This window comes from Rhineura floridana, chromosome 3, assembly GCF_030035675.1.
Source record: "Rhineura floridana isolate rRhiFlo1 chromosome 3, rRhiFlo1.hap2, whole genome shotgun sequence".
NCBI lineage: Eukaryota > Metazoa > Chordata > Lepidosauria > Squamata > Rhineuridae > Rhineura > Rhineura floridana.
Window position 1 is genome coordinate 3,564,345 of NC_084482.1, and position 17,668 is coordinate 3,582,012.

At 47.3% G+C, this 17,668-nt stretch overlaps 1 protein-coding gene across 2 annotated transcripts in view; it reads right to left on the reverse strand.

The window, feature by feature from the left end:
• LOC133379174 (mitochondrial adenyl nucleotide antiporter SLC25A23-like) overlaps positions 1-17,668 on the reverse strand; it is a 101,712-nt gene that overhangs the window by 53,312 nt on the left and 30,732 nt on the right. For both annotated transcript variants that reach the window (XM_061613902.1, XM_061613901.1), the window contains exon 2: positions 16,451-16,577. In XM_061613902.1, coding sequence (XP_061469886.1) covers positions 16,451-16,577 — 127 coding nt within the window. The remainder of the gene's footprint in view (positions 1-16,450; positions 16,578-17,668) is intronic.

Below are 17,668 nucleotides of genomic sequence, written 5' to 3' on the forward strand. Positions count from 1 at the left end.
GCCCTGAATAAAGCTTATTGCAGTTGTCTAGCCTCAAAGTTTTAAAGGCAGGAAAGATGGCTGCTAGGTCTGCATTTAAATCCATTGGGATCTTCCAGTTTTTTGTTTCTACCTATTAAAAGGCAACACCGCACATATTTTTGGAATCTAGCTTAGAGACCTGCCTTCTCTAATAATAATAATAATAATAAAATTTAATTTATGTGTCGCCTATCTGGCCAGTGGCCACTCTAGGCAACGTACATACAATAAATAACAACAAAATAGAATACAAAAATACAGTGTAACAGTATAAATTATGCTAACAAACAATATATGGTAGGCAGTATTTAAATCATAAGGACATTAAACCTCCCCAGAAGTCCCAAAAGCCTGTTGGAAAAGCCAGGTCTTTAAGGCCTTGCGGAACATATTCAGGGAAGAGACGTGCCGAAGATCTTGTGGGAGGGAGTTCCAGAGGGTGGGGGCCACCACTGAGAAGGCCCTCTCTCTAGTTCCCGCCAATCTAGCTGCTTTGGTTGGCGGGATTGAGAGAAGGCCTTGAGTGGCCGATCTTGTCAGGCGGCATAATTGGTGGCGTTGTAGGCGCTCCTTTAGATAAACTGGGCTGAGACCGTATAGGGATTTATAGGTTAGTACCAACACCTTGAATTGGGCCCGGAAAACAACTGGAAGCCAGTGTAGATCGAACAGCACTGGCGTGATGTGGTCCCGGCGACGACTGTTTGTAAGTAGCCGAGCCGCCGCATGTTGTATAAATTGTAATTTCCGGACCGTTTTCAAGGGTTAACCCCACGTAGAGCACATTACAGTAATCTAATCGAGAGGTGACCAGGGCATGTACCACCAGTGGGAGCTGATGAACAGGAAGGTAGGGTTGCAGCCTACGTATAAGGTGTAGTTGATACCAAGCTGCCCGGCTCACCGCCGAAATCTGAGCCTCCATGGACAGCTTGGAATCAAGTACAACCCCGAGGCTGCGGACCTGGTCCTTCAGGGGTAGACTCACCCCATTGAACTTCAGGTCAACAAATCCCAGCCTTCTCTTGTCCCCCACGAGCAGTACCTTGGTCTTGTCGGGGTTCAGTTTCAGCCTATTCCTTCCCATCCATCCACTCACGGACTCCAGGCACTTGGACACGGTCTCCACAGCCAACTCTGGTGAAGACTTAAATGAGAGATAGAGCTGAGTGTCATCCGCATATTGGTGACACTGCAGCCCAAATCTCCTGATGATAGCCCCCAGCGGCTTCATATAGATGTTGAATAGCATGGGAGAGAGGATAGAGCCCTGTGGCACACCACAATTGAGTGGCCAAGGGTCTGAAACCTCCTCCCCCAATGCCACCTGTTGGTATCTGTCAGAGAGAAAGGAACGGAACCACCGTAACACGGTACCTCCTATTCCCAATCCCTCTAGGCGATATAACAGGATACTGTGGTCGACAGTATCAAAAGCCGCTGAGAGATCGAGGAGGACAAGAAAGGTGAATTCTCCCCTATCTAATGCCCTCCTCATATCATCTACCAGAGCGACCAAGGCTGTTTCAGTTCCGTGACCAGTCCTGAAGCCCGATTGGTATGGATCTAAGTAATCCGTTTCATCCAAGTGTGTCGACAACTGATTAGCCACCACTCGCTCAATGACCTTGCCCAAGAATGGTAAGTTCGAAATTGGGTGGAAGTTATTGAAAACTTGGGGATCCAAGGAGGGCTTCTTCAGGATGGGCTTTACAATTGCCTCCTTGAGGGCTGATGGCATCACACCCTCTTTCAAGGATGCGTTTACCACCGCCTTAATCCCCTCACCCAACTTCTCTCTGCAGCTCATAATGAGCCACGATGGGCAAGGATCAGTAAGACAGGTGGTAGGCTTTACAGTCGAGAGCACCTTGTCCACATCCTCAGAAGAGAGAGGCTGAAAATGATCCAAACAAACCGGCATGCAACTGGCCAACTCTGGTTCATCTACTGTGTCCACGGTGCACGGGATCGAGCTCCGTAAGCGTTCGATTTTATCGGCAAAGTGCTTAGCCAAGATGTCACAGGAGGCTTTTGACTGTTCCAAGGGTTCCTGGGCAACTGGACCGACCAGGCTTCGGACCACTTGGAATAACCTCCTGGGACAGCACTCTGCAGACGCAATAGAGGCAGTAAAGAAAGTTTTCTTTTCTGCCTTTATTGCCACTTGGTAGGCAGTTACTGCTGCTCTAACTTGTGTCCGGACACCTTCGGAGCGGGATTTCCGCCACCAACGTTCTAGTCGTCTCACCTCCTGTCTCAGAGTATGCAGCCGTGGTGTATACCATGGAGCTAACTGAGTTCTGTTTAGGGGGAGAGGACGTTTCGGAGCCACCTGGTCTAACGCCCCGGTGATCCTTTCATTCCACTCCATCACCAGGGTTTCGACCGGGCGACCTTCAGCAGTTTCCAATTCCCCTAGCGCAGTCAGGAATCCATCAGGATCCATCAGGCGCCTGGGGCGGACCATTCTAATAGGTCCATCACCCCTGCGGAGGGGGTATGGCATCGAAAAGTCCATGTTTACCAGGTGGTGATCTGACCATGACACAGGGGTGGAAGAAATCACCCCCAACTTCAGAGCACTTCTCTCCTCTCCCAGGACAAACACAAGGTCGAGAGCATGACCGGCTACATGGGTGGGCCCAGTATTACTAAGGTGCAGTTCCCAGGAAGCCATGGTTTCCAGGAAATCCCGAGGGGCTCCAGTGAGAGTGGTCTCGGCATGCACGTTGAAGTCACCCAGTACTAACAATTCTGGGGACAACGCCCGTACAGCCGAGACCACCTCCAGCACCTCGGCCAGGAAGTCTGCTGTGCAGCGGGGTGGGCGGTACACAAGCAGGATCCCTAAACTGCCTTTCGGGCCCAACCTCCAGTACATGCAATCAACAAACTTGGTCCTATGGAGAGGAGGTCTGGCAAAAACTAAGGACTCCCGGTAGATGACTGCCACACACCCTCCCCGCCTTCCCACCCTCGGCTGCTGTGCGCAACGGAAACCTGGTGGACACATGGCCTCAAGAATGGGAGCAGAGGCCTCATCCAACCAAGTCTCCGTAATACATGCCAGGTCTGCATGGTCATCCAGGATCATGTCGTGAATGAGTGAAGTTTTTTGTACCACAGACCTGGCATTACACAACAGCGGACGAAGGTCGGTAGGAACCTTGCATCCCCCAGTTATCGTCTGGTTTTGGGCAGACCCGGAACAGGGGATGGGTATAATGCATCTACCCCCCGTTCTCCTATGCTGGCCTGGTCTGCCAACAGCACCTTTCCAGCGCCTGCCGCCCAATCTTTCAATAACTTGGCCCCTCACCTCCCCTGTCACGTCCCCTCCTGACTTGCACATAACTCTATCCCTGCCCGCCAATCCAACAGGCCACTCAGCCTAAAGCAAAGTGGACCATAAACCCACCCCCATAACCCTTAGTGATAAATGATAAAATACAATTAAAATCAATGTAATTATAAATTACATCTCAGCTGCACATCCACACATCCATCCATACATACACACTCCAGGCAACCAACATAATTTCCTTCCACACCAATAACCAGACCCCGCTCCACAGTAATATTGGCAGCAGCAGCAAAAGCTAACATAACACACAGCCTCCTCTCCTACTGAAAAGTAAAAGGGACACCAAGGGCAGGATGCAATGAGAAATCCTGAAAGTGCTGCAGGATGGGGTTGACTGACTGCTCGTTAATGGATCCTTAATAGCCTCTGTTGGGATTTGGGCCAAAAACAAGCATCTCTGGGAAACAGGACAAGAGAGCCACAAAAATCATTATCCAGGTTAGCTTAGGGCTCATCCAGACGACTGCAAAATGTGTGACACGCCCGCTATGTGTGTTCATTATTTTTCGGTCGTCCAAATGACGTCTCGCGCTGTTACGCATTTTTGTGGGTTAAATCCACTCCTTGCAATACCGGCAAAAATGCGATTTGCTGTTTAAAATTGGGAATCATCCGCTGTGCCTTCAGGAGTTAGGATGCAATACCACGGACTTTACAGCTGATGGGCGGTTCTTGGGCGTTTCCCCTTGTCCCTTCTCCTCATTCCAGCCAATCATGTATCTGCACTTTTGCGCATGTGCGAGAATAAGCCCAGAAAAATTGAACCAATCATCGCAATGGTGGGGTGTTGGGGGGGTGTCTGTAACTACTGCACAGATGCATTTTATCTTTTGCTAGCCTGCAAACTGGGCAGCCGCTCTGGGTGAGATCTGCAATGCACAGCAAGAGAGAAAGGGGAGGTGGTCGGTTTCAGCCTGCCTCTAGAAAGCTTTGTCAATTTCATTCTACTTGCTGGGGTTTTTGCTTCAAATCAGAAAAGCATACATTCCTTTGAGTGTAATATGGCAAATATGGGCTTCTGGTCGGTTTCAAGCCTGCTCCAGAAAGCTTTGTCAATTTCATTCTCGTGGGAAGGAAAGGGAGAAGGAGGGGTGTGTGACACATTTCTTGCTTTTTTGGAGAAATAAGTGCAATTGCCAGCGTGCGTATCTCCTTAAATATCAATATAGGCAGAAAAGGATACATTCGTTTAAGTGTAATATCCCAAATATGGGCTTCTGGTCGGTTTCAAGCCTGCTCCGAAAGCTTTGTCAATTTCATTCTCTGTGGGAAGGAAAGGGAGAAGGAGGGGGGGTGACACGTTTCTTGCTTTTTTGGAGAAATAAGTGCAATTGCCAGCGTGTGTATCTCCTTAAATATCAATAAAGGCAGAAAAACATACATTCATTTAAGCATAATATCGTAAATACAAACAAGGCAGGCGTGAAACCAACTAGCAGCCTTTCCTTCTGAGGCGAGAACCCCTTTACAGCCATATTGTGCTTCGTTGCAAAGGGGGAGAGGAGCATATGTAATTTTTTGCTGACCAATTGGTTGATAGGGGGAGGTTTTAGAGGCGGAGCTTGGAAAAAGCGAAAATAATGTAGGGGTCCTACCGCTGCGTGTGCGGGTGCAAAAAAGCGGTTTTTTTAATTGGGAAAGAGCGAACTAAAAGGCAAAGTGAGGACTATCAGATGACAAACCGAATATGGAAACGGTGGTTTATCCCGCTCTGGTTGGATAAGCCCTTAGTCTGGAGGCAGACCATAGTTTCTTCAGACAGTTGAAGGTAGTTTGAAAGAGGGATTGCTACTCATGGTGTTCATTCATCCAAAATCAGCTTCCGGTAAAGACAGCTTGCAAGGTTTTGTATTGTTTCAAAACCTACAAAATCTGTTTAATCAGAGGAGACAGTGGGACAAAGTAAGTGTATACACATGCCTCTGGAAGCCAAACCACTTTTATCTCTGTTTAAAACAATGATCTGTCTCTGGCATTGTGTGTGGAGCCTGGTAAGCGACCCCAAGAGTAATGGACAAGGTAAACAGCAGCATCTAGGACTCCCTGAATTTGGCAGATTCTGCCTGTGCCTTTGAGGTCCAAAGCAGCGAGAAAAGGTGTAGCTGCTTTGTCTATTATTCTCATCATGAATAATATCATGCGACTCAAGGTAAATGGACCATGAGTCCATTTACCCAACACCTGCTTCCCCTCCCCTCCCCTCTCCCCCATGATGGCTGCCACTTTTGTCCCACAGATATCTACTGAACATAGACAGAATATTGCAGAGTTGCAAGGTCACAGCGAGAGGTGGGATCAGTTGTGCTTATGATTTTATAATGTTAAAAAGACTTGTTTTGCTAAGTCTTTTGAGCTGTGCCTTTTTATTCTGATTTCTATGTATCTTTAAAGGAGTTAATTTTTTTTAAAAGAGGGAACAATCAGATTAATGGAGGACAAGGCAGTCAGTGGCTACTAGCTGTGGTAACTTTGATCTACCTCTACTGTTGGACGCTACGTGCCTCTGTATACCAGTTGTTGAGAATCGTAAACAGGGAGAGGGCTGTTGTCCTGCTTCTCGACTTTACATATGCATCTGGTTGGCCACTGTGACAACAGGATGCTGGACTAGATGGGCTGTCGGCTCTTCTTATGCTCTTATCTCCTAGTTGACAGAACCAACTGTCTGTGCCTCCTGCCTCTTTAGCTGGAGTTTTGGCTAAGCAGGACTTGCTGAACAGGGGAAGCAAGTGGGCATCTTGTTGAGGCAAGGCTCCTTCAGACATGTTTTAGCTGGCCGGCTAGACGGAATATGTAGAAATATCATAAAACAGGGGCAGCAGGGCAGGCTGCCCAGTGCAGGAGTCAGGCGGGAGAGAAGAAACTGAATAGTTTTGAACTGATTGTACTAGATGCAGAAAGTGGAGGCTTGGCAAAAGCAGTCTGGGGCATCCAAATTTGTTGGATACCACCAGGGCCTGCAGCACCCTTATTTACTCATGCAGTGCCCTGCCCTCTCTCTGAGCTTTCTGCTTTGTCCCAAACATTCATCCACAATCTGTACATTTTGCAATCAGCTTTTAAAATCTCTTGTGCTTCAAAAGAGTCTGACATTAAAATAGCAGGATTACCAGGGTTTTTTTTTTATGCTAGCTCTTCTCCCCTGCCTTTGAATAGTGAAGCTTTCCCCCTCACTTTATTTCAGTGCCAGGGAGAGCTTCACCTATGTAATACCTGCCGAACAGACAGCTTTTCAAACAGCAGGGCAAGCAAGACTAGTAAACATGGTTGCTAACCCAAGTTGTAATATGGTTGGTAACCCAAGTTGTAAAACTTTACGTGAAATCATAACCAGGGTTCAGTAGGGCACCGCTTCTCGGCGTTTCGCTAATATAGCTGTAGCATGCCATCACGTGGCATCACGGTTCTTTTACTTTTGGCGCAAACGGGCACCATTTTTTCTCTTGTTATTTTAGGGGTTGTTTCCCCCCCCCCCCGTTTACCTTTGTTTATTTTTGGTGCAGATGAGCGCCATTTTTTATCTCTTCGTTCTTTTAGGGATTGTTTCCTCCATTTAGCCGTGGACGGCCGTGCAGGGTGCACCCCCACCTCGTGGCTACAGCTGCCAGCCATTTCTGGGCTCCCGCAGCGCCAGTAAGCCCGGCTTTGGGGATCGTTCCCCCCACAGCTGCGCCACTTTCTGCGGCAGGCGGCTGTGCGGCTGCCACCTCCTTGCGGCTTCCGCCGCTACCTTCCCCGCCAGCCACTCCCGGTTGATCTAAGCTATGCTGCAATCAGCTGTTTGGTGGTCGCGCGGCTACCCCCCCCCCATTGCCCTATTCGGCACTCTTGGTGCTGGAAAGAGGTTTTTTCCTCTCGCTGGCTTTTAATGCTCTGATTTTTCCTTTTAAAAAAAGGGGGGGAAAGGCTGACCTTTACCTGCTGGGTCGGCAGCAGGTCGTTTGAGGTTTTGCTATCGGCAGCAGCAGTGAGTTCGAAGCTTGCGGCGGCAGCTTCAACTCACGTCCCGCTTAACCCCGGTGTCCCACTTGCCTCGCAGCGGGGGTGCCTTTTCCCTTCGGCTGCTAGGATCTCACGGCGGCAGCTCCCTGCTGCTGCTCCTGCGGCACGTTTGGTGCTCGTGGTGGTAGCTCTTTCCCTCTCGTCCTTTCTCTGCCCCCCCCCCAGGAGGCTGTCTCCTCCACCGTAACGGCCGCCACCGCACTCCTTTGAGCTATTTTCTCTTCGCCGCAAATTTGTTTTTGAATTTTCCCGCCTTTTTCACTGCCATTTTGACGCTGTTCCACTTTTTGGCATTTTCGCTTTTCGGCAGAGGTCTGGTCCCTAACCTGCCATATAAGTGGGGCCTTACTGTAAAGACAAAATGTCAAGCTAATGAGGAAGATGCCAAAGTATTAGAGACATCCATAATCCCTGAAAAGTATCATGAAGGAAGAGGCCACACACAGGATCTAAACAACAATTAGAACTTTACTATAACTAACCATATACAGAGAACAAGGCTCACAGCATGGTGCTGCTTGTAAGGCAGGCCTGGAGCTGCAACTTTCACAGCCTGGGGCTGACTCAGCAGTTCCTGGTATGGCAAGCCTGGAGGGCCAATACACTACAATCCCCGCAGCTACTAAAGGGAGATTTAAAGTTTGCCATTCCACTTCATGAAAACAAAGCCCAAGTAGGAAGGGGCGGGTTGTGAAGACTCAGGTGCAGCCTTGACCCTCACAGCATAGCAACAAACAAAAAGCCCTCCTCATGTTTCCTCAAGTATTACTTCACACATGATTGGTTAGCATGTGGAAGTTTCTGAGGACAGCTTCTGCCCATGTGGTGGTCCTCCCATATACAGAGGGGGCTCATCGAGAAATAGGAAGTATCAAAGTACAAATCCATTCCGTGTGTTGTGGACATCCATGGCCATTCCATGTGGCATTCTCATGGTGGCAGTAATATGAAGCAGAAACCCACTGAGCTCCAGGGTCAAATATTTAAAGGCCTGGCTTACGCTGCCTCCTCCCCTCCATGTGTAGGTTCCTTGCTCAGCAAATTTTGGGAGCAAGTCAAACCTTAAGCTCGTAAACTGCCCCCACAGCATGTAGAGCATATTGTGGGCACACACAAATCCCCATACAAATATAGGCCTCAGTCATGAGATCCATCTGCTCCTTTTACAACAGCAAAAACAGATCAGATGGACAAGGTATCTGTGTATGTAACTGTGCCCTCCCTGTCACGTCCAGCTTAGGATCTATTTGCAGAGAGGGAGGCAAGAAGAAGGTGGCAGGTTTGAGCCCAGGGCTTGCTCTCCTGCCTCATCATACATAGTTAGTTAGTTATTCTTTATTTATATCCCGCCATCCTTCCAATACTGGAACTGGCGGCGGCTTCCAGATAAAAGCACATATAATTAAAACATACAGAATCTACATTAAAATGAAATTAAACTACATCCAATATTAAAACCAATCATACGGCTAGATAAAAAGGAATCAAAACCAATTTAAAAATAGTAAAATTCGGCATTAGTAGTGCAGTTCCCAGCAGTCCCAACTTTAGCAACCGTCAGTACCAAAAGCTTCTTGGAACAGGAAAGTCTTTGCTTGACGCCAGAGTAGGGTTGCCAGGTCAGAAGCATCCCAAAACCTGAGATTTGAGGGGCGGGCCCGAGTGATGTCACGGGGCGGGCCCCAGTCCCAGTAATGTCATTAAGCATGATACATTAAGCATCAATCACAGTTGCTTGGAGCATACAATTAAAAAAAATCTGATTGGAAATTAAGGTAGAAATCTTAGTTAAAAGATGGAGCCTGGGTAGGGAACATTTAATCTAGCCTACTTGCTTTTAGCAAGAAGGGTTTAGTGCTTTCAGGCCAGGACAGTCACCAGAAGGCCACTGCAGGGACAAAGGAGCCTAGTGTTGTGGAGATGTTAGATGGGAGCATTCGGGAGTGAAGATGGATGCCCCTGAAGGCTGCAATTCTAAACACACGTACTAAGGGATTAAGCCCCATAGAACTCAACAGGACTGACTTCTAAGTAGATATAGTTTGGATTGTGCTGTTGGTAAACCTTGACTAGGGTTCTTCTGCAAAGACATCCATATCCGAGCAGGGTTGGCAACCCCCTGCCTGGAATACCCTGCTCTTATCGTTTAACGTGGCTGCTCCAAACTTTTTTACAGATTTGACCCTTTACTTCAGAAAGAGGTCTGAGAAATGAGTAAGATTAAGAAGTATCTTTTAAAATTGTTCTTTTCAATTCACTCTTGAATGCACATCATACCTAGGGCAGATCCACACCATTCATTTAAAGCACATTCAACACCCATTTGAAGGACATGAATCCCACCACAGAATCATGGGACCTGCAGTTTGTTAAAAATGGTGAGAACTATAACTGTGAGGGGGAAATGACACTTCCCAGAATTCTTTAGGGGAAGTCATGCGCTTTAAATGTGAGTTGGATGTGCTTTACACGTATTGTGTGAATCCATTTAATAAATTTTGCCTGCATGTAAATTGTTTTAATTAATTTTTCAAAATGGAAATGAGCTATAAACTGTAGTGGGAGACCATGGGCTACTCACCATCTCTCAGCCTATCTGCCCCTCAGGATGAAAATAATGGAGAACCATGACTACCCCAAGGCATACTTAAAATGTAAAGGAAGTATTGTACAACCATAGTATGAAATCGGATACTTATAGGGACACAGCATGACAAAACTGGGCAGAAGTAATGAGTGGGGTACCACAGGGCTCAGTCCTGGGTCCAGTGCTCTTCAACATTTTTAATAACTATTTGGATGAGGAGGTACAGAGCATGCTTATCAAATTTGCAGATGATACAAAATGGGGGGGCATAGTTAATACCATGGAAGACAGAAAGAAAATTCAAAGGGACCTTCATAGGCCGGAGCATTGGGCTGAAATTCAACAGGGATAAATGCAAAGTTCTACACTTAGGAAAAAGAAACCAAATTCACAGTTATAAGATGGGGAATACTTGGCTCAGCAGTACAACATGTGAGAAGGATCTTGGAATTGTCGTTGATCACAAGCTGAATATGAGCCAACAGTGTGATGTGGCTGCAAAAAAGGCAAATGCTCTATTAGGCTGCATTAACAGAAGTATAGTTTCCAAATCGCATGAAGTATTAGTTCCCTTCTATTCAGCACTGGTTAGGCCTCATCTTGAGTGCTGCGTCCAGTTCTGGTGGTCTCTGCACTTCAAGGAGGATGCATACAAACTGGAACAGATTCACAGGAGGGTGACAAGGATGATCAGGGGACTGGAAACCAAGCCCTATGAGGAGAGTGAAAGAACTGGGCATGTTTAGCCTGGAGAAGAGAAGACTGAGAGGAGATATGATAGCACTCCTCAAGTACTTGAAAAGTTGCCACACAGGGGAGGGCCGGGATCTCTTCTCGATTGTCCCAGAGTGCAGGACACGGAATAATGGGCTCAAGTTGCAAGAAGCCAGATTTCGACTGGACATCAGGAAAAGCTTCCTAACTGTTAGAGCCATACGACAATGGAACCAATTACTAGAGAGATAGTGGGCTCTCCAACACTGGAGGCATTCAAGAGGCAGCTGGACAGCCATCTGTCAGGAATGCTTTGATTTGGATTCCTGCATTGAGCAGGGGGTTGGACTTGATGGCCTTATAGGCCCCTTCCAACTCTACTATTCTATGATTCCATGAAAATATTTATATAAGCATGACTATCAAATATGTTTATTATTTTATATAACCTATAAAGATATTTATAGTGCAATCCTATGTCTGTTTACTCAGAAGCAAGTCCCAATGTATTCAATGGGGCTTACTCAACCAGGGAAACTGTACCCTGAAGTGATAAGGAACTTGTTCGTTTAACAAGTCTTTTAAGTTGAGACCTTATCCCAGTCTCTGTCTGTGTTGGAATTGCTTTTTAATATGTTTTTAAACCTTTTCTTAAAAAAAAAGTTTTTAAAGCTTTTAAAAATGTTTTTAAAGATGTTTTGTTTTAATATATTTTAAACCTGTTTTTATGATTTTTAAAATGTTTTTACTGCTTTTGTTTGCCACCCTGGGCTCCTACTGGGAGGAAGGGCAGAATATAAATAAAATAATAAATAAATAAATAAAAATAAATAAACTTCATTCATTTTTTTAAAAAAATCAGTATTAGTTTTCTACATAATAAAAACTGTGATAAACCCTGCCTAATTTCTTTACAAATAGGGTTGGAGGGGGAGAGAAAGATTTACAACACAAACACAAGACTGCGCTATGTTTACTCAAAAGTCCCATTAATTTACAGCACAATTCTAACCATGTCTACTCAAAAGTGTAAGCCCTAATGGAGTTCAATGGGGTTTACTCCAGGTACATGCTTTACTCCCAGAAAAGCAGATATTGGATTAAATACTTTCATATTTCATAGCCCAGGGTCTGACTCTTGGACAGAAGAGGAAAAAAAATGTTAAGCCATATTACTTACGCAAACCGCAAAAATCTTAAAGCCACCATTTTCTGACGTTGAAATTAAGCCTAGGCATGCCTGGATCAACAAGTCACAACCCTGGCTTCATTGGCTACAATCCTGAAAGGGCGGGGTTACAGCCAAAGCTTTGAAAAGTTACTTTTTTAAACTACAACTCCCATCAGCCCCAGCCAGCATGGCCACTGGATTGGGCTGATGGGAGCTGTAGCTAGAGCAAGGAATTGTTCTAAAGATCTGTAAAAAACAGTCACACGGGGGGGCGGTTGACGTTTCGGTGTATATCTCAGGAACCAGACCACCTAGAAACTTTAAATTGAAGCTGAGAGCCTGGAGATTAAGGGGTGCTAGCCAGAGAGCCGGAGGGCCCCCCCAAAAACCAGAGACTCCTGCCAAAAACCGGAGATTAAACATGGGGGCAATTCTGGCCGGAGGTGAGAAAAGCAAGGGCGGGGCCGGAGTCTCCGGCCATTTGCCGGAGACCTGGCATCGCTACGCCAGAAGAACTGCAGGGAGGGGGTCATTCTTATATCCCTAGGAAGAACATTCCACAGTCTAGGGGCTGCCACCAAGAAGGCCCTATCCCGTGTCCCCACCAATCGTACTTGAGAGGATGTGGGTACTGAGAGAAGAGCCTCTCCTGAAGATCTCAGGGCCCAGGCAGGTTCATAGAGGGAGATACGGTCTGATAAATAGCCTGGACCTAAGCCGTATATACATAGGACTTTGATTCCAGAATCATATATGAACTAGCTCTAAGATGACTTGCTAAACCATCCAGTCCCTTTGTTTTGGATCAGTCCCTTCAGAGGCTCCACCAGGGGTGGGGAACCTCTGGCCCATGGGCCACATGCAACCCTCCAAGCCTCTCTATCTGGGCCTCAGGACTCTACCCACACCATACCCCCTCCCCCAGGCAATGCCCCTCGCCGGACCTGCTTTGCAGCATACTTGAGAGTTTTTGTCTGGCTCGCATGTGTCCTTAAACTCTAATAATGCTTCTTGGATGAAGGACAGAGAGGGGTGTGAGAGTGTGTAGAAACCAGCCTACCGTACAAAGGTAAAATTTACCTTTGTTGTTCTGCCCACTTTTGCCTCAGCCCTCCCCCATCACAGGCATTTGTCTCCCAGAAGATTGCCCAAAATAGAATGCAGCTCTCAGACTGAAGAAGGTTCCCTGGCCCTGGCCTCCATAATGATCCCCCGTAGCACTTGCCCTGTATAAGGTGCATAAGCACCTGTCTGTATAAGACACAGGCCTGAAACCATGTCCGACTAGATCAGAATGGGAGGGAAAGGCAGCCATACAGAGTTTGGCAGTTGGCTGCTTATGCATCTGTCCAAGGACTATATAGAAGGTAGCACAGAGCCACCAAGTAGAGCAGCTGGCTGGAGAATTTGCAGTCATCAGGTAGGAATTGGAAAGAGCATGATAGCATGAAGCAAGGACACCTACTCCCTGGGGCAGAGACTGCCAAAGAGAGAGAGGCGAGCTGTGCCTGGATTTCATCTTGCAGCCATCAACCAGACATCCTTTATTTAAGGAAGCAGAACAGAACAGGCACTTCCTGGCTCTCTTGAGCCCCACAGAAGAACATAAATTCCTATGCTTTTATTCCCTGGACCTGCACCTTTTCTGACAAGCAGCAAGTACAACCAAGGCCCAAGTGGTAGGAGTTACAGGTGTGCGGAGGGGAAAGAGACAGAAGGACAGACAGACACACTTTGGGCATTATTTAAGCTAGCAAGGAATACATTAAATGGTCCTCATTTTAAGGCATACTCTCAGGGTTGGGGGGGCTTGTCCAAACTGGGTTAAGCTGGTGATATGTTATGGTTTGAAAGTCTGAAGCTGAAAGGAAGAAACGGCTTTGTAGTTAGGTCTTTTTGTCCAAGGACTGGGGTGGGGCCACAGAGAGAGAGAGAGAGAGAGAGAGAGAGAGAGAGAGAGAGAGAGAGAGAGAGTTTGTGTGAGTGTGTATTTATTATTATTATTTATTATTTATTATTTATTTAATTTATTAGTCGCCCATCTGGCTGGTTATCCAGCCACTCTGGGCGACGTACAAGATAAAACAATACATTAAAACATTAAAATTTAAAACCATAACAGTAAGAAACCTAACCCACCCCAAAAGTCTGCCTGAAGAGCCAGGTCTTCAAGGCCCGGCGGAAGCTCATCATAGAAGGGGCATGGCGGAGATCATTTGGGAGAGAGTTCCACAGGGTGGGGGCCACTACTGAAAAAGCCCTCTCTCTAGTCCTCACCAGTCTAGCTGTTTTAACCGGTGGGATCGAGAGAAGGTCTTCTGAGGCTGATCTTGTTGAGCGGCATCCCTGACGATGCTGGAGGCGCTCCTTCAGATAGAGTGGGCTAAAACCATATAGGGTTTTAAAGGACAAAACCAACACCTTGAATTGGGCCCGGTAAACAACCGGTAGCCAGTGCAACTCCTTCAGCACTGGAGTGATGTGATCTTGCCGGCGGCTGCCTTTAATCAGACGAGCCGCCGCATTCTGTATCAGTTGCAGCTTCCGGACCATTTTCAAGGGTAACCCCACGTAGAGCACATTACAGTAGTCTACGCGAGAGGTGACCAGGGCATGTACTACCGGTGGGAGCAGATGGTTGGGAAAAGGTAGGGGTGTAGCCCTGAACATTACAGGGTTCAGTTTTGAAATATATTCATATCAACTATAATCAGCTAGATGCTCTTTGACCACAATTTCAAATATGGTTATACTTTGCTGGTGAGATCCTGACACTTACTTACTTACTTATTTATTTTTTTAAAAGGGGTGGGGGGGGAAGGTAAGCAAAGAAGGGTCTACCAAGCTTGTTATGGAAGAAGCAGGAAGGGGTGGGAAAGGGCATAGCTTTCATCATGATTATAGATTTGATTAGGACACCCACTGTGGTGTAGTGATTTACAGTGTTAGACTAGGACCAGGGAGACCCAGGATCAGGACCGGCTCCAGGCATGACAGGGCCCTTGGGCACCAGCGTGCCCTGGGCCCCTCCGCTCCCCATCCGCGGAAACAGCCGCAAGAGGGATCACAGGACAGGAGCTTCCGAGCCGCCCGCTGTCCCGTCCCATCCCATCCCATCCCCCCGCTTCACCTACCTTTCCACTTTCTTTGCAGCTGCGCGCACTGCGCGCACAGGTTTCCCATCAATCACGATGGCGGCCAAGGTTCCCTAAGGGGCTGAAGCCTCTGCCACCATCTTGGTTGATGGCAGCAATGCGCGCGTGTAGCACGCATACGTGCCATCAACCACGATGGCAACAGAGGCTTCAGCCCCTTAGGGAAACCTCGGCCGCCATCTTGATTAATGGCAAACCACAAAAAAAAGCAGAGAAAAAGATAAGTGGTGGGGGGATGGGGGGCAGTTTGGAAGCTTGTCCTGCATCAGCAGCTCCTGTCTTGCTTCTGCAGATCGCAGAAGGAGAGCGGAGGGCCCTCTGTGGCTCCAGGGGCCCTCGGGCCAGTGCCTCACCTGGCCACCCTTTAGAACCGGCCCTGCCCAGGATGTCCTTTTCGGATGTCCTTTTCATTGTGCATTCATGATGATTGGAGCTCATAATGGTATCTGGGTGATTATACACAATTCTGCTTTCAGTACTGTTTCAGGGCAGACATACTGCTTTTTTCCCAATCAATGCATATCCCGTAACTTCCTGCAGAACCACTTGGCCATGGCCCAACCTGGCCACTCTTTGGCACTGGCCCTGGGTCCAGTATGAATCCACCACTAATACACTATTATTGTGTCAAAGACATGTTGCAAAATACACTAACAAGAACTCCCACCAGTTTGGAGGGCTCCTCAGGTGAAAATCCCCACTTAGCCATGAAGAATACAGGGTAAATTGGGCCAGTCACCATTCCTGAGCCTAACCTACCTCACAGCATTATTTTGAAGATAAAATGGGGGTGGGGGAAAACTATACAGTAGGGCCCCACTCATACGGCAGGTTCCGTTCCCGGCCCCCACCGAAAAGCGAAAACTGCCGGAAAGTGGGCCCCTACTCAGCTGTAACGCAGGAGCTCCTCACGTTCTAGCTGACAGCGATCAGCTGTAGCGCAGGGAGCTCCAGCCACCATACTCCAGCTGACAGGGATCAGCTGGAGCGTGTGAGCTCCCCATACTACAGCTGATTGCGCGCTACAGCTGATCAGCTGGAGCGTGCAATCAGCTGGAGCGCGGGGAGCTCACGTACTCTAGCTGATCCGTCAGCTGGAGTGCGCAATCAGCTGGAGCATGGGGAGCTCACACGCTCCAGCTGATCACCCCTCTGGCGCCACCATATTAGCAGAACGCCAACAAGTGGGGCCCTACTGTATGTGCCACCTAGAGCTCTTTGGAGGAAACACAAGATACAAATGTTACAAACAAACAAGCAAAATAGATGAAGGTTGGGAGGAATCTCAATAATTTTTTTTTGTAAACTGTTCTGGGTATCTTTTGGGCTAAAGGGAAGGGTATAAATGCATAATAATAATAATAATAATAATAGGTTTCCATTCCAGGCTGTAGTAGAGGTTAGGCTAAAAGCAGCTGGAGATGGCTTCATACCATCATGGTTGCGGTCTAGGCTGTGAAACATCAGCAGCAGTTTGCGTTCACGTTCCTGGAGGTAGCGGGAAAATTCCTCAAAATTAAGCTGTCCATCATTGTCTGTATCGCCCTCACGTAGGATATCCTGCAGGCAAGGAAAGCAAAATGGATTTTAGAAGGTGGGCTTTGAATTGCAGTCTTAACATTGCAGTCCAGAAAGGGACAAGCCCCATTTTAGAACATCTAAGTGACTGCCTGATGGACTGCAAAACCCTGTTCTTGAAACATAGATGCTTACTTTATCTGGGGAAGAGGAGCTCAGGCACATATACTGAGGATATATGTGTGTGGAAAGATTTGAATTTGGGGGTGCATATATTCATCTTTGAGACTGCAAGTTGTATTAGATTGTTTTTAAGGATGAGCCAAGATGGCGGCAGAGGTTTCAGCCTCTTAGGGAAAGCTTGGCCACCATTTTGGTTAAGGGCAGCGCTGCATGCACAACCACACAACAGCCAAGAAAGGTAGGTTGAAGCAAGGGAATGGCGGGGGCTCCGAAGCTCTCGCCATGCAATCTGTGGCAGCAATCCTGCCGCGAATCACGGAAGGGGAGTGCCGGGGCATGCCTGTGCCCAAGGACCCTGGCATGTCTGGGGCTGGCCACTCTAAAACATTTTAATAACAGACTTTAAAATATATCAAAACATCTTTAAAAACATATTAAAACAAAACATCTTCAAAAACATCTTTTAAAACATTTAAAAAAGCAATTCCAATGTGACTCAGACTCGGATAAGGTATCTACTTAAAAGGTTTGTTGAAAGAGGAAGGTCTTCAGGAAAAACGGAAAATATAACAGAGATAGCGCCTGTCTAAGGGAAGGGAATTCCAAAGAGTAGGTGCCACTATACTGTTATGAGTTTGGGGAGGGGGGTTGGAATGGATGGTCTCCGTGAATCCCCTTTCCAGCCCAATTTGGAATCCTGTGCCTGGGAATGAGGAACTCACTTTGCTAGTCAGATGCGTCTCTCCATTGTTAAACAAATAGAGTGGCCTGGTAGGATAATGGGTCTATCAGTTGCCCTGCAACTGCTGAATGGGCCAGGAAGTTCCTTTTGTCATTGAAACTTCTCAGGAGAGCCTCCCCCCCCTTCTGGCCACTAGCAGAAGTTTGTGCTTTGAGTGTTTAGTTGTGTCAGACTCTAGAGAAAGGCTGGTAACTGGAGGCAGGCAGAG